General features: G+C 44.1%; 1 protein-coding gene across 1 annotated transcript in view; it reads left to right on the top strand.

The window, feature by feature from the left end:
* Positions 1 to 3,282: 3,282 nt before the first annotated feature.
* Positions 3,283 to 24,671, top strand: part of Glb1l3 (galactosidase, beta 1-like 3) — a 34,423-nt gene continuing 13,034 nt past the window's right edge. The window contains exons 1-10 of the mRNA XM_013009609.1: positions 3,283 to 3,361; positions 6,205 to 6,327; positions 6,458 to 6,670; positions 9,484 to 9,552; positions 10,107 to 10,202; positions 10,286 to 10,394; positions 14,677 to 14,769; positions 17,028 to 17,109; positions 17,940 to 18,004; positions 22,247 to 22,331. Coding sequence (XP_012865063.1) covers positions 3,339 to 3,361; positions 6,205 to 6,327; positions 6,458 to 6,670; positions 9,484 to 9,552; positions 10,107 to 10,202; positions 10,286 to 10,394; positions 14,677 to 14,769; positions 17,028 to 17,109; positions 17,940 to 18,004; positions 22,247 to 22,331 — 958 coding nt within the window. The 5' untranslated portion in view covers positions 3,283 to 3,338. The remainder of the gene's footprint in view (positions 3,362 to 6,204; positions 6,328 to 6,457; positions 6,671 to 9,483; positions 9,553 to 10,106; positions 10,203 to 10,285; positions 10,395 to 14,676; positions 14,770 to 17,027; positions 17,110 to 17,939; positions 18,005 to 22,246; positions 22,332 to 24,671) is intronic.

The following is a 24,671-nucleotide window of genomic DNA, read 5'->3' as shown; positions in this document are numbered from 1 at the left end:
GCTGGCTTTGAACCTTGATCCTCAGATCTCAGCCTCCTGAGTAGCTAGGATTACAGGCATGAGCCACCGGCGCCCATCTCCTATGGCTTTTGTGATGTCAGTTTTCTCCATTCTTCTTACAAGCAGAAACAGAGTTCTGTGCCCACTTGGTACATGCTTGGATCCTCAGCACTGCACTCTGTCTCTAAAAAGTGCAATGGCAGTCAAGATGATGGTGGCTCATGACTCCATCTCCAACTAACCAACAAGATGCCAGACTGGAACAGTGGTTCAAGTGGTAGAGGGCCAGCCAAGGTCAAGCAAGCTGAGAAAAAGAGCACGAGGCCCTGAGTTCAAGCCCTGGTATGGGTTCATACATATACAAAAAACAAACATCCTCCCCCTGCAATGACTTTCTGTTGTGTATTTTGGACATAATTCCTATTCTTTCCCCTGGGCCCCAATGCCTTGACTCTTGTGGATTTTATCAGTCTTCCAACCTCAGCAGGGCCCCTTTCTTTGCTCTCCTCCTCTCCAGATTCATGGGCTTCATCCAAGCTTCCAGCACATCAAGCATGTACTCTGTTGGATCTCAAGCCTGCCCTACTTCTCTCTAGATTGTTCCTTTCCTGTATCATTCTCCAGTACTTATCTTGCTCTTACAAGAGAGAAGGCATCTATTTGTACTTACTGTTCTTGCTCACCATCTGCCCTAGCTTTATCTCAGTGCCTGGTTCACAGTGAATGCTTTGGTGAAGAATTCTTTTTGTTGTTGTTGTTGTTGGTCCTGGGGCTTGAACTCTGGACCTGGGTGCTGTCCCTCAGCTTTTCAGCTCAAGGCTAGCACTCTACCACTTGAGCCACAGCGCCACTTCCAGTTTTCTCATGGTTAATTGGAGATGAGCCTCACAGACTTTCCTGCCCAGGCTGGTTTTGAACCACAATCCTCAGATCTCAGCCTCCTGAGTAGCTAGGATTACAGGGGTGAGCCACCGGCGCCCAGCAAGAATTCTTTCTTAAAGACCAGTGTTTATAGGAAGCATTCCTACCTTGAAATGGCTTGTTTAAAAAGAGACTCAGTTACCTTATTAGCCTGCACTTTAGAGTATTGTTAAATTCAACTTCCTTTCCCCAATTAACTGGGAACTGAACACAAGGAATTTCATGTGCCAGGCAAGCATTCTACCACTGTGTTATAGTTCTATACCTTCCTTCCTTTCCCTCCTCTCTTTCCTTCCTTCCTTCCTTTGTTGGTACTGGGGCTTGAATTCAGGACCTGGGCACTGTCCCTTAGCTTTTTCACTCAAGATTGGAGGTCTACCACTTGAACTACACATCCTTTGGCTTTTGGGTGGTTTCTTGGACATAAAAATCTCATAGACTTTCCTGTCCAGCCTGGAAGCTGGACCCATGATCTTCAGATCTTAGTCTCCTGAGTCACTAAGCAAATGTACCCATCTTAAACTTTTCTTGATTGCCCATTACCTATTCATAGAAATACAAAGGGATGGGTTTCTGCCATCAGACCAGGATCTTTTGAGGCTCCAGGTATCCTGGAGAAGGAGGAGATGAATCTGTCTGAACTTGCTGGCACTATTTCTGTGTCATAGCCCTGTTCCTGGGACCTTAGTTCTTCATTTCCTAGGCATTTGTCCCAAGTTTTGAAGCTTTTAGCTACCCTCCTCATCCTAAACTGCTTAATTATCAGGACCTGGAACCAGCCAGTCTAGCTTAAGGAACTTTATCAGCATTTTTATGACACTTTAGGGGGAGATCATCTTGTGAATCTTGGGATAGCGCCTATAAGGGGAGGATCTTGTTGGAGTATCTATGGGCTGGCCAGTAGCCACAGCATTGTTGCCCTGGAAACCAGGGACCTTAAGCTGTGTGCCTCCCTCATCACTGTGAATGTTTTCTTACTGGATCACAAGAATTTGATTAAAGTAACTTGGACAAGTGCCATAGATTCTTGGGAAATTTTATTGGAATTACATTAAAGTATATGTTAATTAAACTTTTTACAATGTTGAATCAGCCTATCCATTAGTGTGGCGCGCACACACACACACACACACACACACGTTTCTAAATGGAAGTAGCCAGAGAGAAATGGCGATTACCTGTAGGGGAACACCTCTTGGCTAGGTTACTTTAGGAGAACCCTGCTTGGCTAGGTTTTCTTTAAGGGAGCCCTGCTTGGGAGTCCTGTCATCAGGGAAACCCTAGCTTCCCTTTAGGATTAGCTAGGACACCTCAAGAGACATGTGCCATAGCTCTGTCCCACAGAGCCAGAAACAAATGGCACAAGTGATTTTAAGGGCTGAAAGAAAAGAACTGCCATTAAAAATAGTATATTTCTCTTCGAAACTTAGGAAATAAAAGCAAAATTACACAAATGTGATTACATCAAATTAAAATGATTCTGCCTAGCAAAAGAAACAATCACCTAAAGAGACAAGCGTCCAATGAATGGGAGAAAATATTTGCAAACTATGTATCTGATAATCAGTATAAAACCCAGTATACTAAAGGAATTCAAAACTCACTCACTAAAATAAAAGTAAAAGGTCTAATTTTAAAATGGGCAATAGACCTAAACAGATATTTCTTTCACAAAAGAAAAGCTACACAAATGTCCAGCAAGTTTTACTGGCAAATACTGAACAGTTTTCATCAGGGAAATGAAATTACAACCACAGTGAGATACCACTGCACTCCGAGTTTGAATGGATAGCATGAGAAAGAGGAAAGCGAATGGCCAGATACAGGTGAAGGACACCCTTTCAATGTCTGTGGGAGTGTAATTAGTGTACAGTTCCTGGAAAAGCGGAGTGGAACAGCCTGGCTGTGCTTTCTCCAACAGTCTTGATCCCTTTTCCATCCTGTTAAAGCTCTGCATTTGTATGCCCAGCCCCCTCCTTGTTAGCGTGGAGCTGTGTCCTGAGCCTAGTTACTTGCCCTGGCGATGTTGCTGAGCCAGCAGAACATAGAGTTCTCGCAGGGTGGTGGAGTTCCCCTCCCCTCCCTTCCTCCCACACTCTGACTTGTGTGCCATGGTCTGGGAGGCGATTCTGCCAGGCCTTACCTCCAAGGCCTGAGGGCTCTGTGCGGGGACCTGCTGCTGGACGGGGACTGCAGAGCCAGCAGCCTCCCCTGGCCACAGCCCTGCAAGGTTGGCAAGGCCCAGGACAGGCTGTGGCGGCTGCTTGCTGGGGGTGGCATTTCCTTGCAGATTTCCACCTAGGCTGTAGAATCGAAGGCAGACAGCACTCAGGTTTCATTCGTCCGGAGTCCTGGCCAGAGCACAGAGTCTGAGGCCCCAGCGAGAGCAGGACCAGCGCAGCACCACGGTTCACTGGATGGGCTCCCTGTCCTGTCTCAGGTGATTCATTCTGCCTGCTTCTGGGCCTGCCCTGGGCCACAGCGCAGACTGCCCTTGCAGGCTGCCATTTCTCAAGCCTTCTTCTGCCCGCCGGACTCTTCCCCCATCTCTCCCCCCAATCATCACAGATGTGGGCGCTCATCCAAGAGACTCCTAGCTCTCCCCTCATGTTCTGTGGCTCCGCATACCTTTGTGTGTGCCGGGTGTGTGTACTGGAGCACCTTCCTGCTTCTCAAACCTGCCTTTCCAGTGCTCCCCAGCTTCCCTTCCAGCCTTTATTCCTGCAGATGTGGCCCTGCTTAGGTTTTGCATCTTGATCCCTGGGCAAGAAAATGGAGATTGTGGATGTGATCAAGGACCCTGTGGAGGAGCGCCTCTCTCCTCCCCTCCTTTTTCTGGACTTCTTCCCCAGTGCCCAGTCTCTGCTTCTGTCTGTCCCCAGCTTCAGGTTCTCACAGGGGAGGATATGGGACAGAGGTGGTGTTCAGGGGACCTGGGTGGAGCCAGGTGTAGCGCCCCCTCCTTTTTTGTCGGTTGTGGGGCTTGAACTCTAGGCCTGGGCACTGTCCCTCAGCTTTTCAGCTCAAGGCCAGCACTCTACCACTTGAGCCTCAGTACCACTTCTGGTTTTCTGGTGGTTAATTAATTGGAGAGCCTGGGCTGGCTTTGAACCACAATCCTCAGATCTCAGCCTCCTGAGTAGCTAGGATTTACAGGCGTGAGCCACCAGCAGCCAGCTGTAGCCCCTTTTATTTGTAGAGAAAACCTGCCTCTGATGAGCATCTACAGTGGCTTTAGAATGTTCTTTTCTTTTTCTTGGATTTTTTAAAATATTGTCAAAGTGACATACAGAGTGGTTTCAGTTACATAAGTAAGGTAATGAGTACATTTCTTGTCAACCTTATTACACCTTCTCTCAATTTTCTCCTACTTTCCCTCCCCCTCCAAGTTGTACAGATCATTTTTTTTAAATTGTGAAAATACTGTACAGAGGGGTTACAATTACATGGGCAAGATAATGAGTACATTTCTTATCAAGCATTGTAGCCTCCTCCTTTGTTTCCCCTTCCCATTCCTTCCCATCCTCCCCTCGCCCCCCCAATCCTCCTGCCCCCCCAAAGTTGTGAAGTTTGTTTTCGACATCATGACTTGTACATCTCATTGTTGCAATGGGTCCACCTGTATCCCTATTTAAACGATTTGTTTTTCCCCTTCCCCTCCACAAATTATACCGACATCAAATACAGTGAAAGGGATTATACTGTCGGGGAGAGACATACAAAGCAACAAAGAAATAATCTTATAAATGTGTTAGAAACAATTGCATGAAAGAAAAAAAAACATTTGAATACATATCTTAGGGTTCATTTCCCTAACATCACCTTATCTGACCTTTTCTGCTTCACTCAGATGTATACTAGATATTGCAAATAAGGGAAACCATGGGACCTATGTTTCTTTGGGTCTGGCTTACTTCACTTAATATAATTTTTCCAAGCCTTTCCATTTCCTAACAAATGGGGCAATGGCATTCTTTCTGATGGAGGCATAGAATTCCATTGTGTATCTATACCACATTTTCTTGATCCGTTCATCTACTGAGGGGCATCTGGGTTGGTTCCATATCTTAGCTATAGTAAGTAAGGCTGCAATAAACATAGTCGTGATGGTAGCTTTAGTGTGGTCTTGTTTGTAAACATTTGGGTAAATGCCCAAAAGTGGGATTGCTGGGTCATAGGGGAGCTCTATGTGGAGTCTTTTGAGGAACCTCCATACTACTTTCCAAAGTGGTTGAACAAATTTACATTCCCACCAACAATGAAGTAAGGTTCCCTTCTTGTACAGATCATTTCTAACATACTGTTTTGTGTATGTCGTTGTTGCATTGGTCCCCCTTGTCCTTTGTCTCACCATTCTGTTGTTCCCCTTCTCTTCCCTAATTCAGATAAGCATATATAGGATACCAGTGTACCAAAATCAAATACAGTAACCACAGAGGCTATACCATAGGGGGAAGAACATACAAAAGAAACAAAAAAAATCACATAGTACATTAAAAACAGCAACAACGGGGGCTGGGAAGGTGGCTCAATGGTAGAGCGCTTGCCTTGCACACCTGAGGCCCTGGGTTCGATTCCTTAGTACCACATAAGCAAAAAAAAAAGCCAGAAGTGGCGCTGTGGCTCAAGTGGTAGAGCACTAGCCTTGAGCTGAAGAGCTGAGGGACAGCGCCCAGGCCCAGAGTTCAGACCAGGACCCCCCCCCTTCCCCCGGCCAAAAAAAAAAAACTGAACAGCAACAACAAAGAAACACCTCTTGTGTCCATGTCTTGGAGTTCATTTCACTTAGCATCATCTTATATGGTCATATGTATGTAGCTATTGAACTACTCTACTCATCTGCTAAAATTATCCTAGACATATACTAATTATTGCAAATAAGGGGAACTATGGGATCTATGTTTCTTTGGGTATGGCTTACTTCACTTAATATGATTTTTTCTAAGTCTTTCCATTTCCTTACAAATGGGGCAGTGTCATTCTTTCTGATGGAAGCATAAAATTCTATTGTATATAGATACCACATTTTCTTGATCCATTCATCTACTGATGGGCATCTGTGTTGGTTCTATATCTTAGCTATGGGGAATAATGGTGAGATAAACATAGTTGTGCTGGTAACTTTAGTATGGCCTTGCCTGTGGTCATTTGGACAAATGCCCAGAAGTGGTATTGCTGGGTCATAGAAGAGCGCTACTAGAATGTTGGAAGAGCAGCTTTCTGGTCCTTACAGCTCCAGGAGACTGATGCATTTTCCTTGTCATTGTCCCTTTCTCTTTGTAGCCGGTGTCTCTCCTGGAAGAGAATCATGGCTGTGTTTTTCCTGCCACTTGCCTTATCAGGCCTTATTCCTCATATTCAATATGGAGAGTATATGTTGTCTAAAACAGGTCGGCCTCAGTCCAGGTTTGTGTGAATGGGGAAGGGGAGTTTTCCTGGAAAAAATACCATGCCAGCTGCACAGGGCATATATGCCATGCTAATAGAAAGCAACCATCTCTGGAGTGTCTCCTCTCTTCTTCCCTCCCCCCTCCAGGTACAACTGGTCTCACCTGACTCCTCTCAAGCTGAAGAACAGATCTGTGGGTCTTGGCATCGCAAACACAGGTGGGAAAGCAGCACATTTCACCCTGGAAGGTCACAAGTTCCTGATCTTTGGGGGCTCCATCCACTACTTTCGGGTGCCCAGGGAGTACTGGAGAGACCGCTTGCTGAAGCTGAAGGCCTGTGGCTTCAACACCCTCACCACGTGAGTACTGGCCTTTCAGCCCCCACAGCCTGGCAACCTGCATCTCAGAGTAGCAGAAGGCTCTGGTTTTGCAGGTGTTATGAGGATGGACTTAGCTAATCAACTGTTGTTGCCAACAGGTATCTTGTATGCTTAAGTGTCCAGCTCTTACATGGACATCATACTTAGTTTGCTCTGTGATTAAAACCTTGGATAAGGTAAATGGGAGAAATAGCAAGAGCTTAGGTGATTTCTTAGACACATTCTTATATCCAAGTGGTAGCTGTCAGGTCCCTCAGGAGCATAGTTAATACCATGTTGAAGTCATACTTAGAGATAAATATGAACATACTTAGAGATAAATATGAAAAAATACCTAGAAAGGAATCTTTCATTTCCTTCTTTTCTTTTGGTAACGTGGGTCTGAACTCAGGGCTTCAAATTTGTTAGTTATGTGCTCTGCCCTTGAGCCATACCTCTAGCCCTTGTTTTTTGTTTTCTAGTCCTGGAACTTGAACTCTAGGCCTGAGTGCTTTCCCTGGGTTCCTTTTGCTCAAGGCTAGTGCTCTACCACTTGAGCTACAACACTCTGTTTTTTTTTTTCTGTGATTAATTGGAGATAAGAGTCTCATGCACTTTCCTGCCTGGGTTGGCTTTGAACCAAGATCCTTAGATCTTAACCTCTAAGTAGCTAGGGTTATAGGTATGACCCACTGGCACCTGGCTCTAGCCTTCTCCTCCCCTTATTTTTAGTAGTAGAAACAATACAACCAAATCCTCTGGAAGAACTACTTGTTTTTACCTACCTTTAACTCTCCCTGAACTTGACCTTGACCTCGACCTCCTGTCCAGAGCTAGGTCCCTGAAGATACCTTATTGGCACAGCTTTGTCCAATGAAATGTTCACAAATTAGTTTGTGGATACAAGGGAATCATAGTTATAATCTTTCACAAAGGCTTGACTTTTGACTTCTTGGTGATTTTCTTCTTGCCCAAGGTGGTTGTCACCTGGAGGGGAGAAGGCGGTCTGGCACAGTCTGAGATACCATCATCAATATTCTTCATAATTGCAGCTTTTCATCTGGAATGACTTCTGGCCATTTATAAACCCTCAGTAGGCCTATCACAAACATACTCAGCTTTGTGTGTGTGTGTATGTGTGTGCGTGCCAGTCCTGGGGCTTGAACTCAGAGCCTGAGCCTGTCCTTAAGTTTGTTTTGTTCAAAACTAATGCTCTACCACTTGATCCACAGCTCCACTTCCAATTTTTTGGTGATTTATTGGAGATAATAGTCTCATAGTCTTTTCTGCTCAGGCTGGTTTTGAATGAGGATTTTCAGATCTTAGCCCTCTGAGTAGCGAGCCTAACAGGCATGAGCCACTGGTGCCAGACTATATACCAACTTTAAACACAACTTTCACATGCATGCAAGAAGGATTTGCATCAAGTTTACTTAGGAAACAAAGAAAAGTTTAAGCGCTCATAGGAAATGAACACTGCTGGGGATGTGGGGATTTAGAGTCACATACATGGGTTCTCTGTCCAGCTCTGCTGCCAGCTGACCACACCCCAAGCCTAAGTAAGTGGGCAGAGAATCAGGTTGTCTTACAAGGTTGTATTGATAATCACAGGGGAGAAGCTCTTTATCTTATTTTATGCCTATCCTAATATTTGACATGGATATGGCCTTAGTAATGGCTACAAAAAGAAAAGAATCTTCTTTTAGCCAAACAGAAGAATTAAAATATTTGAGCACTGTCTGGCACTAGTGACTCATGCCTGTAATTTTAGCTATCTAAGAAGCTGAGTTATGAGGATCACAGTTTGAAGCCAGCCAAGGAAGTCCATAAAACTTTTATTTTCAATTAATCACCCCATAGCTGAAAGTGGTAAAGCTGAAAGTGGCTCAGGTGGTAGAGAATCAGCCTTAAGCAAAAAAAAGGTAAGAGACAGAACCTAGGCCCTGGGTTCAAGCATCAGTACCAAACTAAAGAAAAGAATATGTGAGCACAAACTTACCATGATTACACATGAAACTAGACAACAGAGCCATTGACTATGTCATTTTCCCAGCTGCAGACTTTGTTTGGAGAATGAGTACTACATGACAATGTTTACTATTGTTGTAAAGCCTCATAAAAATCCTCTTCAAGGACATTTTAGGATACTGAGTACATTTTTCTGCCTTCCCCCTTTTGTGCACTGGGATTTGATTGTGCTTGGTAAGCAGATACTCTACCATTTGCACCATTCTTCCAGCCCATTTTCCTTTAGACTTTTTTTCAGGTAGGATCTTAGGTGTTGGCTCAGGCCTAGACTTATGCTGTGATCTACCTGACTATACCTCCCTTATAGCTGGGATCACAGGCATATGCCACCATGCCCAGCCTTTTATGGGAGACTCACTATTTTTCTTCAAGGCTGGCCTCAATCCTTTATACTCCTGATCTCTGCTGCTCAAAAACCTGGGATTATAGACCTGAGCCATCACACTTAGTCTCTCTCTCTCTCTCTCTCTCTTTCCTTCTCCCTCTGTTTCTGTCTTTCTCTCAAGAGTCTGACTATATAGTTCAGGCTGACCTTTGACTCTCCATCCTTTTGCATCAGTGTCTGAGTTCTGGGATTAGAACTAGCCTTTTATCTGCTTCTTGATAACACTTACATTTAAAATTTTTTTTATTATAAAGGTGAGGTACAGAAGGGTTACAGTTACAGGTGAACCATGTCACCCCTTTCATGATTGCAACCTGGAGCTACCACAGGCTTGACTTGGGCTTGGGCATGACAATATGTTGGAGGGAGAAAGGTGGTGTACTTCTCTGCTCTCTTCCAGCTACATCCCGTGGAATCTCCATGAGCCAGAAAGAGGCAAATTCGACTTCTCAGGGAACCTGGACCTGGAGTATGTGGCCTTGCTGCTTCTGTGACATGATGTGGGGTGAGGGGACTGGAGGTGGTGGGGCTGATGAGAAGTCCTAGTTCTGTCTCAGCGCAGCTTGAGAACTAGGAGTTAGAGACTTCTCAAGATGCTGAGAGGTTCTGCCTCCAGGCCCTGGATGCTCCCCAGCTATGACCTGTGATCACCCAAGGACCTGGGCCTGCAGCTACCAGCTCTTCATTGCAGCCCTAGATACCTGGTGCCTGAGCAGGAGTAGGGGCTGCGTGGGGGGGGCAGCAGGTATGTTGGGGAGCACAGACCTTCTGTACCTTATCTGACGCTTCCTGTTCAGACTCATGTGCTGAGAACCAGTGCAAACCCAGTTCTCAAGGCCTCAGGGCTCCAACTGGTGGCAAGTGCCAGGTTGCCTTGCTGTGCTGTGCTGGGTCTGAGCCTCTCTCCCATGGATTTCCCTGGTTGAGAAGAAGGGGAGGGAGGAGACTGTGGCTGCTGCAAGCTCCTCCCACAGAGCCTCCCCACTGGACCATCCTCAGAGGAGTTGGCTTGGTTCTCCCCAGGGCCTTTGTCCTGATGGCTGCAGAGATTGGGCTGTGGGTGATTCTGCGACCAGGCCCCTACATCTGCAGTGAGATTGACCTTGGGGGCTTGCCCAGGTAAGCGGGACAGACCCCCAGCTGGTCAGACCCACCATCTTCCTTCCTGCCTCACACACTGATGTGTCTCTTCTCATCCCCAGCTGGCTTCTACAAAACCCCAATTTGCAGTTGAGAACCACAAACAAGGACTTTGTCCGAGCAGTTGATACATATTTCAATCACCTCATCCCCAGGATGGTCCCTCTTCAGGTAAAAACCCAGTTACTTTTCCTTCTTCCATTTGATTTGGGAGAAAGTTTGTTCTGGCCCAATTAGGGATGGCCAGTCTCTAGGAGACATGAAGCTGACTTCTTATTAACTTTGAACCCTAGATCCTCAATTTAAGCCTAGAAGCCTTGACTCGAGCTGTCTTGTGGCTTTCCTTGTAGGAAAGTCTACATCAAGTCAGGTGGCTTATACCCATAATCTTTAGTTATTCATGAGGCTGAGAAATGGAGGATGACAATTTGAAGCCAGCTGTGGCAGAAAAGCCTGAGAATCTTCATTTCCAAATAACCAGCAAAATGCCATACTGGGGAAATTGTTCAAGTGGTACTAGCTATGAAACAAGAAAGTTGAGTGTGCTAGGTGCTGGTGACTCACACCTGTAATCCTAGCTACTCAGAAGGCTGAGATCTAAGGACTGCAGCTCAAAGCCAGGCCAGGCAATAAAGTCCATGGCATTCTTATCTCTAATTAACCACCAGAAAACCAGAAGTGGTGGCTGTGGCTCAAAGTGTGTTCAAGAGTGCTACTCTTGAACAAAAAGAGCTCAGGGACAGTGCCCATGCTCTGAGTTTAAGCCCCACAACTGCCAAAAAAAAAAAAAAAGCTGAATGTGTGAGGCCCTGAGATAAAAAAATCCCAGTACACACATACATATAAAAAAGATATTTAAAAGACCCATAATATACAAGACAGTACCCACACCAAAAAGATGGTGATTGCTGGTGTGTAACTAATATTTATCCAGCATAATTATCTGTATACACAATTTCTACTCTTAAATTATCTATCAATACAAGCACTCAGTTAAAAAAAAACTCTGAAGGTACAAATAATTTTATGGTAAAATAACACTGTTCTTCTCTCAACTATACTGAGGCCATTTACATAGTGCTTATAGGGAACAATCAATTTTGTTGCTCTTTTGTGTATCTTTTCAGAGATTTTCACCACAGATTGAAGACAATTATATTCACATATGGTGTGTATGTATATAATTTTAATATGAAATATAGAATCCTCAGTGGACATTTTCTTTTATCATTTGAGAAAATACTTTTTGAAACCTGTCACTATTTTTAACAGCCACATAGTAATCCATAACAGAATATATCAGTTTATTTAACTTGTGCCCTATTCATGGACTTTAGGATTTTCTAAGTTTGTGCTGTAATGCATCACAAGGTTCATGTGTCATTTTATAATCTGTGAGTAAAGTTGCAATTGCTTGCCCTCTAGTTTGATTTAGTCCCCCAAAGGAAAAATCAAGCCATTATTATTCTTTCCTTTGTGGAGAACCTGAATCTGATGCACCAGGCAAGAAGTTCCCTTTATTTTCAGAATGTCAAGCCATAGATGACAGAGTAGTCCCTGGCAAAAAAGAAAAAAGAAATAAAAAAGGAAGAATGTATTATGCCATACAAACTGCAAGAAGCCAATTGTTTTGTTTCTGTGATATTTATTGATTTGATAAAAAAATATAAATGTGAGTTAACATTTAAGAGAAAATCTTTTGATGTAGCTTGAGAAGCAATAAAGATCAGGATTATTAGAAATTCTACAATAGTGTTTTTAGACATGTCATTCTTCTGGTTAAGAGAAGATATAGACCAATAATGAAACAATTGTCCTCTTTATTTTATTTTATTTTTTGCTGGTCATGTGGCCTGAACTCTGGGCCTGGGCACTGTCCCTCAGCTCTTCAGCTCAAGGCTAGTGCTCTACCACTTGAGCCACCACTTCCAGCTTTTTCTGCTTATATGGTGCTGAGGAATCGAACCCAGGGCCTTATGCATGCAAGGCAAGCGCTCTACCACTGAGCCACCTTCCGAGCCCGTGTTCTCTTTTCTTTATTTCATAAAATTTATAAATTTTTTAGATCGTTTAAAAATTATTTATTTTTTGTTATCTTCAAGTTTTTGTACAAAGGGATTTCAGATCGAGCTCTCTCTTGACTTTTCCACTCAAGACTGTCTACCACTTGAGCCACACCTCCACTTCCAGTTTTTTGCTGTCTAACTGGAGATAAAAGTTTCATGATCTATTTTTCCCAGGCTGACTCTGAAGCATGACCCCCAGATTTCAGCCTCTGGAGTAGTTAGGATTACAGATGTAAGTCACCAGTGCGTGGCTCACTGTCTATTTTTTTTTTGGGTCTGGTCGTGGGGCCTGAACTCTGGGCCTGGGAGCTGTCCCTCAGCTCTTCGGCTACCACTTGAGCCATAGCGCCATTTCCGGCTTTTTTCTTTTTGCTTCTGTGGTGCTGAGGAATTGAACCCAGGGCCTCAGGCATGCAAGGCAAGCGCTCTACCACTGAACCACTTTCCCAGCCCCTCATTTTCTATGTTTCATTTGTGTGTATTACTCATTTTAGTCAGTTATCATCCTTTTATTGTTCTTCCCTCCTCCCCACTCTCAATCCCATCCACCTTCTCCAATTTCCTAGTTCCATTCTGACATACTTATATTGAGCATCATAACTACATTTTCCCATCTTCACTCTCTTCATTTATCTACATTCATCTATACCTCTCCCCTTGGCTTCACCTCCCCATGACCAACATCTCAAGTACCAGATTCTTGGTGTCCAGTCTGGTAGTCTGTAAGTTATTTAAAGGCATTACATCATTGGAATTCTCCCCTGCAGATACCATCCTTTAGTTAATATGACTGTGTATATTTGCAGATGACCTTGAATATGTTTTGTATGTATCAGAATATTTGTGTGTATTTGGTGAGTGATTGGTGAGCAACAAGCTCTCTATAGTTGTTTCCAGGCCTGGCCTCTGCCATGTGGAGCATCCCACCCAACAAAAAATGTCACGCAATGTCACCACAACATACATAGTCAAATCTACTGTGGAGCAGGCAAACGATTCCTCCACAGACAAGGGCAGCCTAAACAAGATCTTGCTGGGACAAGAAGCTTTAAGACATGTTTTCCAGAGAAAGTGACATTTAAATATTAGTGACCAGGTCACTGGCATTAGTCAGGCCAAGACAATGATCTTCAGACCCCTTGATATTGTCATCCAGCAACAGATGACAAAGAGAGAAAGAGGCACATAAAGATCTGCAAGCTGTCTGGATGTGTAGGGCACCTACAGGAAGGAACGAGGCAAAGGTGGTCTGTGAGAGACCCCTAGACACACTCACTTTCCCTTGTTCCCTGGGAGCAGCATCCTGTGTCCACAAGAGACTATTGGCTTATGGTTGCTGCTTACTTCATATGCAATAGGGACATGGTGGTGCTTTACATAGGGAATGCACAGCAGATGTTTGCTCCTGACACTTCTACATGGTCCTAGGGTGGAGTGGCTCAAGAAACAGCATGTGTGCTCCTGCGTGTCAAAGGATATTTAGAGTTCTTAGTGTGCTCGACGTAATCCAGGGATGGTATTTAGGTGGCATGACCAGGTAGTAGAAACTTTACCAAGTTGTGTGGAGGAGGGAGCTAGAAGTGAGAAAGAAGAGAACATAGAGCCTGGCACTGGTAGTTCACGCCTGTAATCCTAGCCACTCAAGATGAGGCTGATATCTGCTTGTGGTTCAAAGCCAGACCAGGCAGGAAAGCCTGTAAGACTTTTATCTCCAATGAGAAAACTGGAAGTGGCGCTGAGGCTCAAAGTGGTAGAACACTGGCCTTGAGTGAAAAAGCTTAAGGACAGCACCCAGGCCCTGAGTTCAAGCCTAAGGAAAAAAAAAGTGGGGGGGGGGCGAGAAGAGACCATAGTGTGCATGTCTGGAAACATCCTAAAGAGCTGAAAGCTAGAGAACTGGCCAGAGGGGCCATCCCTCCCTGATGCCCACAATCCTCATCTCTGTATGTCCTGAATGGACTTCTATGGTGATGGAAGAGGTCAGTCTGTTTGGAAGGCAAGGTGGGCAGTCCCTCAGGCAGGGAGAGGCAGGTGTGGCTAAGCCATAATTCCTGAATAGATGGTAGAGGGCAGCAGGAAGCCCCACCATAGGAAACCTCACCTTAGACAGGTGGACCAGCCAGATATGGAAGCAGGTGAGTTTATAAGCTTGAGAGCTCATTGCTCATTTGGTCTGAGACACAAGAACTAGGCTGGCCTTGTATCCACAAGCTCTGGAGAAAGTGACTCTTAGAGGTGCTCTAGTGCCAGACAATGTCAGAAGGTGTCAGTCCCCAAGAGATGTTGGAGGATGGGCAGCACATCCACTGGATATTTTCAGCATGGAACCCAGACTCCAGCCTTCCCACCCCTCCCCCCCATATCAGCCTCACCTGCTTGTTTCTCAGTATCACCAGGGCGGCCCTGTCATCGCTGTGCAAGTGGAAAATGAATACGGCTCCTTTAATAAGGACAAGAGCTACATGGCATATCTCAAGGAGGTAAGATCTCTTGATTTGGCTCCATATCCCCATGCTTCCTTCCTCAGTTCTCCTCTCAGCTCACATGCTCGCTGCACATGTGACAGAGCTAGGATCTGTGTATTATGAACATCATAAGGTCAAGTTCACCTTCTCTGAATTTCCATACAGTCAGGCCAATCAGGATACACTTACACTTAGGAGATCAGTTGTGGTATTAGAAAAGCACCCCTCCTGCGGCCATCTTTGCAACCTATTTAACAGCTGGAAGTTGGGACCTTTAGCCAAAGTAAACAATGTACCAGGAGCTTGCTGACTCCTATATTGTCTCCAATCTCCACTGGACCTTGGCTTCAGGATGGTAAGCAAGAAGCCAGCTCTATGTTCGGACCCAAGCCAACCAGACTCAGCCCTAAGGACTTGGCTCTGCCCACACAGTCTTGGGCAAGTGGCCTGGAATGAATGGGTAGGCCCTACCAACCCAGCAATGAGAGGGAGGAAAGCAGGCTGGCCAGTGCTGTACTGACACTGGCCCTTGGCTGTGCCTCGTGAAGTTCAACAGGGGCCAGAAACAATTCCCTACTGACTGTCTCAGGCATGGCCACCCCAGCCACTGTCATTCAGCTTGTATTGCTTCCTCTTGATTTAAAGTTTTGCCACTTTATTCCACTCCCAAACCCAGGAATGGCTCCATGTGTATGAGGCACCCAAGGTGTGCTCTGGCTCCAGCCACCAGCGCTTCCTGGGATCTTAACAAATGTGATTTTTCCAGTTGGGCATAGTGGCAGGCTTCCTTGTTTCCTTGCTGATGTAGGACAGAGGTTTTGTGGCTGACCTCTGCTTGTTCTTAGGATCTTGTAGGCTTGACCTCTCCTTTCAAACACAAAGTGACATCCAAGTCTTCTTTCTCTCTCTGCCTGTGACTTAGATTCTCCCTCAGCTGTTTCTGGATAATATGACGTTAGAGGCTTTGGTCCATCTCTGGAAACATACCTAGCTGACACTGTGGTGGCAATTTCCCCAGTGTCCTGCATTCCAGGTAATAGACTCTAGATTTAAACTTTTTTTGGGGGGGTCCGGTCGTGGAGCCTGAACTCTGGGCCTGGGTGCTGTCCCTGAGCTCTTCAGCTCAAGGCTAGCACTCTACCACTTGAGCCACAGCGCCACTTCCGGCTTTTTTCTCTTTGCTTATGTGGTGCTGAGGAATCGAACCCAAGGCCTCATTCATGCAAGGCAAGCGCTCTACCACTGAGCCACCTTCCCAGCCCGAGATTTAAACCTTTTTGTCTTAGATGGGTTTCCTATTGCTACACCTTAGCTATGATCAAAGTATGCTATATGCATGTGTGAAAATTTTGTGAAACCCATTATGCTGAATAATATGCACTAATAAAACTTAGAAGCTGGTTGCCAGTGGCTCATGCTTGTAATCCTAGCTACTCAGGAGGTTGACATCTGAGGATTATGGTTCAAACCTAGCCTGGGCAGGAAAGTCCAAGACACTCTTATCTCCAATTAACCACCAGAAAACCAGAAGTAGCACTGTGGCTCAAGTGGTAGAGTGCTTGCTTTGAGCTGAAGAGCTCAGGGACAGTGCCCAGGCCCAGAGTTTGCCCAGACCCAGAGTTCAAGCTCCATGATCGACGAAAAAATAAAAATATATTAAAAAACAACAACAACAACAGAAAATGAGCCAGGCACCAGTTGCAATCCTAGCTATCCTGAACATTAAGATCTGGGAGTTACGGTTCAAAGTCAACCTGGGAATAATAGATCATGAGATTTTTTTTTAAATCTCCAATTAACCAGCAAAAAGCTGTACATGGAGGTGTGGCTCAAGTGCTAGAGAGTCTTGAGCAGAAAAGCCAAGAGAGAGGCCGATGCTGAGTTCAAGCCTTAGTACTGGCGCACACGCACACACACACATGCACACACATGCGCACACACAGAAAATAAAAAGACAAAATAATAGAGAATACCTTAGACAACCAACTTATAAGCAGAAAAGGTTGATTTTGGCTCATAGTGTTGGAGATTTCATTCCATCACGTCTTGGCCTCTTAAATAGTTCTCCACCACTGGTTAATGTCAAGCTGAGAACTAGGACTTTATCACATGGACCATGGACCTTTAGGGGAACATTCCTGGTTCAAATGACTGTTTTCTGTAGCTCACATCTCTCCATTGGAACCCAACTGTCTTTGTTGCCTTACTTCCGTATCTTCTCCTTCCCCAGAGAACAAGGAACGTGGGTTTACTTTGTGCAATTTTCCCAACAGGCCCTATTGGAAAGAGGGATTGTAGAGCTGCTCCTGACCTCGGATAGTGAGGACAAAGTTGTTAATGGCTCCATCCAAGGAGGTATTGGTTTACAGTTGTTTCAAGGGAGAATTGAGGCGCTTAACCAATGGATCTCTGAATATCTCTGAATATCTGAATATCTTTCCCCTGTCCATTGAGAAGGACCCCAGATATTTGACATTACAGATGATGATGCTTACCATCAAAGCTCAGAATTCCCATTTGTTTTTCAGAAGGCTGGGTTGCTGCTAGGTGTAGCTCAGGAGCCTGCTCTCCTACCATTGTGGCGACTTATAGGCAGAGCCACAGTTCTGGTTCTGACTCCCTTAGGTTCTGTATAGATACTAGATTGTAAAAACAGGACAATTCAGAACAGAATGATAAGAGAAATGATTAGGCAGGTGCTCTATCATTTACTCATCTCCCCCTCATTTTTGCTCTGTAATTTTTTTTAAAAGATCACTCACTTTTTGTTCTGGCTATCCTGGACCTTGATCCTTCTACTTAGACTTCCTACTGTAGGTAGGAGCACACTACTATGCCCAGTTTTTTCTCTTGTGGCCTTTTAAAAACCTAAGCTGGCCTACAATTACAAATCCTTCCAATATATAGCAAAGATGACAGACATATCATAGTACCTAGCTATTGGTTAAGATAGTGTCCTGTGAATGTTTTGCCTAGGTTAGTGTCTTGTGAATGTTTTGCCTAGGCTAAACTCAAACTGTGATTCTCCTAATTGTCTGCCTTCCAGGTAGTTAGGATTACAGGAATGAGTCATTGTCCCTTTCTGAAGTGGGTGAGTTTGACTGTCCTTGTCAGGAAAGATGAGAGTCCTTACAGGTGGCCAGTCAGATATTCCTTGCAAAGAGGCCTCTCTATTCCCTCTACAGAACTGGCCGCTGTCAATCTGAGATTCCTTAGGAAGAATTCCTTTCTTCAGCTTCGCCAACTACAGGTAAGATATCTCAGTGATGAAGAGCGTTGGCTGTTCTCCCCTCATGACCTTTTTACCTTCTTACTATCTGATGCTCAGTGAATGAAGTTTAACAAGAAGACTTACAAGAGTAACACTTTTGGGCTGGGACATGACTCACAGTGATCTGGGAAGTCTGTTTGCCTCTTTACGTGGACCACAAGGAGGATCCTACTTCACCACCTCTGTTCACGGATCATGTCATGGGATGACTGTGGGAAGGGTGAGAGGGGCTTATGTCAGGCCCCTACACTGAGGTTCTGCTTTCTTTCTGTGTAGGGACATAGCTGGGAAATGAGCTCTTCTTGGTACTTACAGAGGATTTGTCCCCTTTGGTGGGGCCAGCCCCCTCCAGCTAGGCTGTGCAGATTATGGGAGCATGTGAGTTTTGAGTGTCGGTTTGCGTCGCAGATATGGACTGAGTGGGCTGACTCAGTTTTCTCTTAGTGGGTGACTGCCTGATGGACCAGTCTAAGCCTCTAGGAAGTTCATCCTTTTCACATACAACTACTAGGAGGTACTCTTCAAGGACAGCAAGATGGTGGTCACTTGCTTAACAAGCTTTCCTGGTTCACTTTGTGCTAGGATCCCAGGTATCTGTAGACCTGCCCTAACAGGATCCTTATTTTTATTTCTTTTTTTGGGGGGGTCTGGTCGTGGGGCCTGAACTCTGGGCCTGGGCGCTGTCCCTAAGCTCTTCAGCTCAAGGCTAGCGCTCTACCACTTGAGCCACAGCGCCACTTCTGGATTTTTTCTTTTTGCTTATGTGGTGTTGAGGAATTGAACCCAGGACCTCAGACATGCAAGGCAAGCGCTCTACCACTTAGCCACCTTCCCATCCCCCCTTATTTTCATTTCTATCTCTAGCTCATATTTCACTGTCTGGAGGGAGAAGACTTTCCTTCCAATTCTGCCATGGGTGATGTAGTTTGGCCAGCCCTTCCCACAGAGAGGCCAGGAGTTTTTTAGGCCTATCCCCTCACTCACATTAATTAACTGTAATTTTTTTTGTGTGCTAGTATTGGGGCTTGAACTCATGGCCTGGGGACTGAACCTGAGCTTTTTTGTTCAAGGCTAGTGCTCTGCCACAGATCCGCTTCCAGCTTTTTGGTGGTTAATTGGAGGTTAAGAGTCTCATGAACTTTTCTGTCTGGGCAGGCTTTAAACCTTGATCCTTAGATCTCATGATCCTGAATAGCTAGTATTACAGATGAGAGCCACCAGCACCTGGCTACCAGCTAATTAATCTTGTACCCTTTCTCAACAATCTCTATACAGTTTGCATCTTATCAAAAGATTCTGGCTCTGTAGGAGGAAGATCTCTGGTATTTCATAAGCCCTCATTGCCTATCTGTCTGTCTGTCTGTCTCTCTTCCTCTTTCTCTTCCTTCTTTCCTTTTTCATTTCTAGAGGCTTGTTTTATATATCTTATTCTGTCATTCTGTCATTCTTCACATATGGTTTATGCACACTTGAGAATAAAGTATATGTTGTTATTGCTTATATGTTTTCATTAGGTCAGTTTGATCAATGATATTATAGAGCTCATTTCTACCATTACTGGTTTTCTTTCTCTACTTGTCCAATCAGATATTATAAAAGGTGTTTTGCATTATGAATTTCTTTATGATTATAGGTTTGTTTATCTTTATTGTTCTCATGCATTTTTTTTATTTTTATTGTTTGTTTTTGGGTCTGGTCGTGGGGCCTGAACTCTGGGCCTGGGCACTGTCCCTCAGCTCTTCAGCTCAAGGCTAGCGCTCTACCACTTGAGCCACAGCGCCACTTCCGGCTTTTTTCTTTTTGCTTATGTGGTGCTGGGGAATCGAACCCAGGGCCTCACGCATACAAGGCAAGCACTCTACCACTGAGCCACCTTCCCAGCCCCTCTCATGCATTTTGAAAGTCTATTTTAGGTACACATTTAGGATTGTTATACTTTATTGGAAGTTGACTGATATTTTATGCTTGTGCAATTTTTCTCCTACTCACTCTGAATTCTAGGATGTATGATGTAGCTACTTCTGGTTTCTGCATACCCATGTATGCATTTTTTCATAATTGCAAAGCTGTGGAAAAAGCTGAAGTATCCAGCAACAGATGAATGGATAAAGAAAAGATAGGGCGTTTATACCACAGAATATTACTAAACTTAAAGAAAGATAAATTATATCATTTGCAGAAAAATAGAAGAAACTGGAGTGAGATAAGCCAAGCCCCAAAGACTAATATTGCATGCTTTCATTCAATTGTAGACTCTATATCTAAAAGATATACATATTTACATACATATGTGTATGTATACACATATGTACACATATGTACATGCATATGGCATGTTTATCAGTATAGGATTGTTTGAGGGACGAGAGGAAAGGGACAGAAGGAAAGGGAATAATGGAGGGTAAATAATATTGAGTTACATTGGATCTAACCATAGTGAGATCTCTTAGTACAACTAGTATACGCAAACAGAAATGACAAGAAAGTAAAACGCTCTGTTGGGGAACAAGTATGAGCAGAAGCAGGGAGGGCAAATAGAGAGGGTAAATGGAGTAAATATGATTGATGTACTTTGTATGAGAACAGAACAATAAAATTTGTTGAAATTGTTCTAGGAAGGGGGATGAGAGAGAGTGATAGAGGAGGTAAGATGTATGGGATGCATTATATGCTTGTGAATATCATAACAAAATCCCCCTTACATGACTAATGTATGATAATATCAGATCTTTTTTAACTGGGGCTTGAACTCAGGGCCTCAGTGCTGTCCCTCAGCTTTTTTACTCAAGGTTAGCACTTTACCACACCTTCACTTTTAGCTTTTTGATAGTTAATTGGAGAAAAGAGTCTCACAGACCTTCTTTCCTGGGCCAACTTTGAACCCCAATCCTCAGATTTCATCCTCCTGAGTAACTAGGATTACAAGTGTGAGCCACCAGCAATGGGCTATGTAAGATCTTAGTAAAAAGAAACCCCTATATTTTCAGGTAAGCATTAGTTCAGAAGTTTTGGGAAATGTCTTCTTTTGGTATACTTTTTAGACAAGAAGTCATTTGTAATCACAACACAGCTCAGCATAGTACAGTATGCTGAGGAGCATGGGTTCTGGAGCAAGGCTGGTAAATCCAATCCCAACTCAAGCACTTCTGAGATGAGTGAAACTGGACAGAATACCTAATGTCAAGTTCCTCATTTGTAATCTGGGATGGAGAATGTCTCCCACTGGGGTTGTTATACAGGATCAATTAAATAAAGTGCTTCTCAGGGCCCAGCACTGATAAAATTTCAGTAATTGTTAGTCAATTTAGTTAGTCAATAATTATTTATGGAAATAAAAGGTACAAGCCGGGAGCCAGTGGCTAATGCCTGTAATCTTAACTACTCAGAAGGCTGAAATCTGAGGATCATGGTTCAAAGCCAGCCTGGGCAGGAAAGTCCGTGAAACTCTTATCTCCAATAAACCACCAGAAAACCAGAAGTGGTGCTGTAACTCAAAGTGGTAGAGTGCTTGCCTTGAGCTGAAGAGCTGAGGGACAACGCTCAGGCCCAGAGTTCAAGCCCCATGACTGACAAAAATAAATAAATAAATAAATGGTACAATCCCTTTCTGAATTCTTATATACTAAATTATTAGCAAAAATATATATAATAAAAATTGTGAGAAACACAAGATACTAGAAGTAAAGACATGAGTAGGAACAATTACAATGGATACTTCCACACAGATAAGTAGGAACAAAGTGCAATACAGACATAAAGAAAACGAATAGTGCAGTGAACACCCAGTGTAACAATGCCAGTAGGGAGGCTCAATCCTGGATTAGAGTTATAACCATGTCCCTACCAGCTGAATGGTCTCTGAGCCCAAGTTCTATGTAAAAAAACACAGGTAGGTCCTTGGCTATCCCAAACAGATTCTCTCAATGCCAGCCGTGGGCAAGAAAAGGTAAAAATCACTGATGCTACTATCCAGGACCAGTAGTGAGGCACTGAGGCTGGAAGGAGTCAGGAGGCCCTGGAGGACGAGGAGTAGATGGTTCAAATCTACACATAATGGTGATAGCAGAATGCAGGGAGGATGGGAAGCCATCTCCATCAGGAATGAAGGCCCTGGGTTGGGAAAAGGAGGAAGCATGACATTCTGAACGCTTCTTGTGTGTTGTATCTCGGTTTTCTGACTTTTGGGGGTCATATTTAGTATTTGCTTTATATTTCTTTTAGTCGAATAAGCCCATCCTGATTATGGAATATTGGATTGGCTGGTTTGACAGATGGGGATATAGACACTCTGTGACACATGTGAAAGGTAAGGGCATGGCAGTTTTTTACTCCAAGTTTAGATAGGCCTGAGACATGGATCATCATATAATTGCTTGCTAATTAACATGTTCATGAATCCACTAGTATGTGTTTGAATTGTGTAGGTGTAAGCACTAGGCAGACTCTGAAGATGACCCAATCCCAATAAATAAAAATCACATAGTTCTAACTCACTTAGAGTTCAACAAAATGACTACCAAGAAGCTGGGACATGTGTTGCTGGGGTGGAAGGAGGTTAATTAGAGGGAGATAAAAAGAGGAGAGAGAAGGGTGGATGAAAACAGTCCTAGATATTCAATGTACATGTGTGAAAATGGAACCAGGTAACTTGAGGCGAGGTTGGAAGAGATGGAGGGAGGATGATGGAAAGGGCGACATTGATCGAGGTGCTCTGTTCTCAAAAATAAATTGACATGTTGAATTGAAACCCCTTTGTACAGCTACTTTAAGAAAACAGAAAGAATAAAAAAGGTAACGGTGTGAAAAAAATTAGTCAATACAGTATATACCAATCAAAAAATGTACCGACCGGGTGTTGGTGACTCACACCTGTAATCCTAGCTACTCGGGAGGCTGAGATCTGAGGATAGAGGTTCAAAGCCAGCCTGGGCAGGAAAGTCTGTGAAACTCTTATCTTCAATAAACCATCAGAAAAATCCGAAGTGGCACTGTGGCTCAAGTGGTAGAGTGCTTGCCTTGAGCTGGAGAGCTCAGTGACAGAGCCCAGGCCCAGAGTTCAAGCCTTATGACTGCCCCCCCCCCAAAAATTACATGGTTCTTAGCCCATAAGGAGTTTATAATTAAGTGGAGTCAGCAGTTCACTAGAAAGCAAAGCAAGCTCTCTGTAGTCCCTCATTTGGTAGGCTTTATGAGGCCAATACCCAGGCGCAGTGGTAGGACGAAGACAAGGCACCAACTTGCTCAGATGAAGGAAGGTACTCACGGGAGGTTCTCTAGGAGGCTGACAGCCCTGAAATGCCCAAGAATATAGAGCATTCAGGAGTCTTTATCATTGCCAGAAAATGCACAGGCCCTTTTCATGACATCAATTGCAACCAGACCAATGTTGTTGTGGTGGAGAGCTAGAATCTAAAGGTAGAGAGAGGATTGCTGGGACTTCACACCAGCTCTGCAGCACTAGCCATAAGGCCTGAGATGAGTTTACTCCACTTGTAAGTATCTGTCCTCATCCAGAGGTGAGGATTGCCATGAAACCATGAAGCTTATCTCCCACTGATTTTTGTTTGTTTGCTCTTTTAGTTTAGTTTTTTGTGCTGGTACTGGAGCTTGAACTCAAGGCCTTGGTGTTGTCCTTTAGAAATTTTTTTTGGCCAGGTCCTAGGGTTTGAACTCGGCCTAGGCATTGTCCCTGAATGACTTTTGCTCAAGACTAGCACTCTACCATTTGAGCCACAGCACCACTTCCATCTTTTTGTGTGTGTGATTAATTGGACATAAGAGTCTTACAGACTTTCCTGCCCAGGCTGGCTTTGAACTGTGATCCTCAGATTTCAGCCTCCTGAGTAGGTAGGATCACAAGTGTCAGCCACCAGTGTTCAAATCCTTGGCTGTTTTTAACTCAAGACATGCCACTCTACCATTTGAGCTATAGTTCTACTCCAGGTTTTGGTGTTTAATTAGAGATAAGAGTCTCATAGGCTTTTCTGCCTGGGCTGGCATTGATCTGCCATCTTAGCTCTCTGCCTGCTGAGTAGCTAGGGTTACAGAGCCACTGGTTCCTAGCCCAGAGTTGTTTTAAGGGTCAAATGCTGCTACTTGAATAGCAGTTACCATGTGCTTGTAAAAGGATGCTGCTACAATAGTTTTTTTTTTTTTTTCCTTGTCGGTTGTGAAGCTTGAACTTGGGGCCTGTGCACAGCACTGTCCCTGAGCTCTTTTGTTCAAGGCTAGTGCTACCATGCCACTTTCAGTTTCCTGGTGGTTAATTGGGCATAAGAGTCTCTCGGACGTTTCCTGCCTGGGCTGGCTTTGAACCATAATCTTCATAGCTCAGCCTCCTGAGTAGCTAGGATTACAGGTCTGAGCCACTAGCATCCAGCTTACAGTATTTTGATATAGGCTGTTACAAAAGCAGGCTTTTATGGAAATAGTGAGATATATTAAAAGAATTTTGTCCCTAAGCAAAGCCAACTTTAGGCTAAAAAAAAAGAGAAAAAACCACCAATACCAACAAATGACTGCTTTTGATCACCCATGGGACACTTTGATCATTTGGCTGGTTTTTTTTTTTTAATTCACTTTGGCTGTATTAAAAAAGGTCACATTTCTTTCATCTATAAGCTCATTAATAGTTTTCTCATCACTT

This window comes from Dipodomys ordii, unplaced genomic scaffold (genome assembly GCF_000151885.1).
Source record: "Dipodomys ordii isolate 6190 unplaced genomic scaffold, Dord_2.0 Scaffold10, whole genome shotgun sequence".
Taxonomy (NCBI): domain Eukaryota; kingdom Metazoa; phylum Chordata; class Mammalia; order Rodentia; family Heteromyidae; genus Dipodomys; species Dipodomys ordii.
The sequence above is the reverse complement of the archived record's forward strand: the minus strand, read 5'-3'. Positions and strand labels throughout refer to the sequence as shown.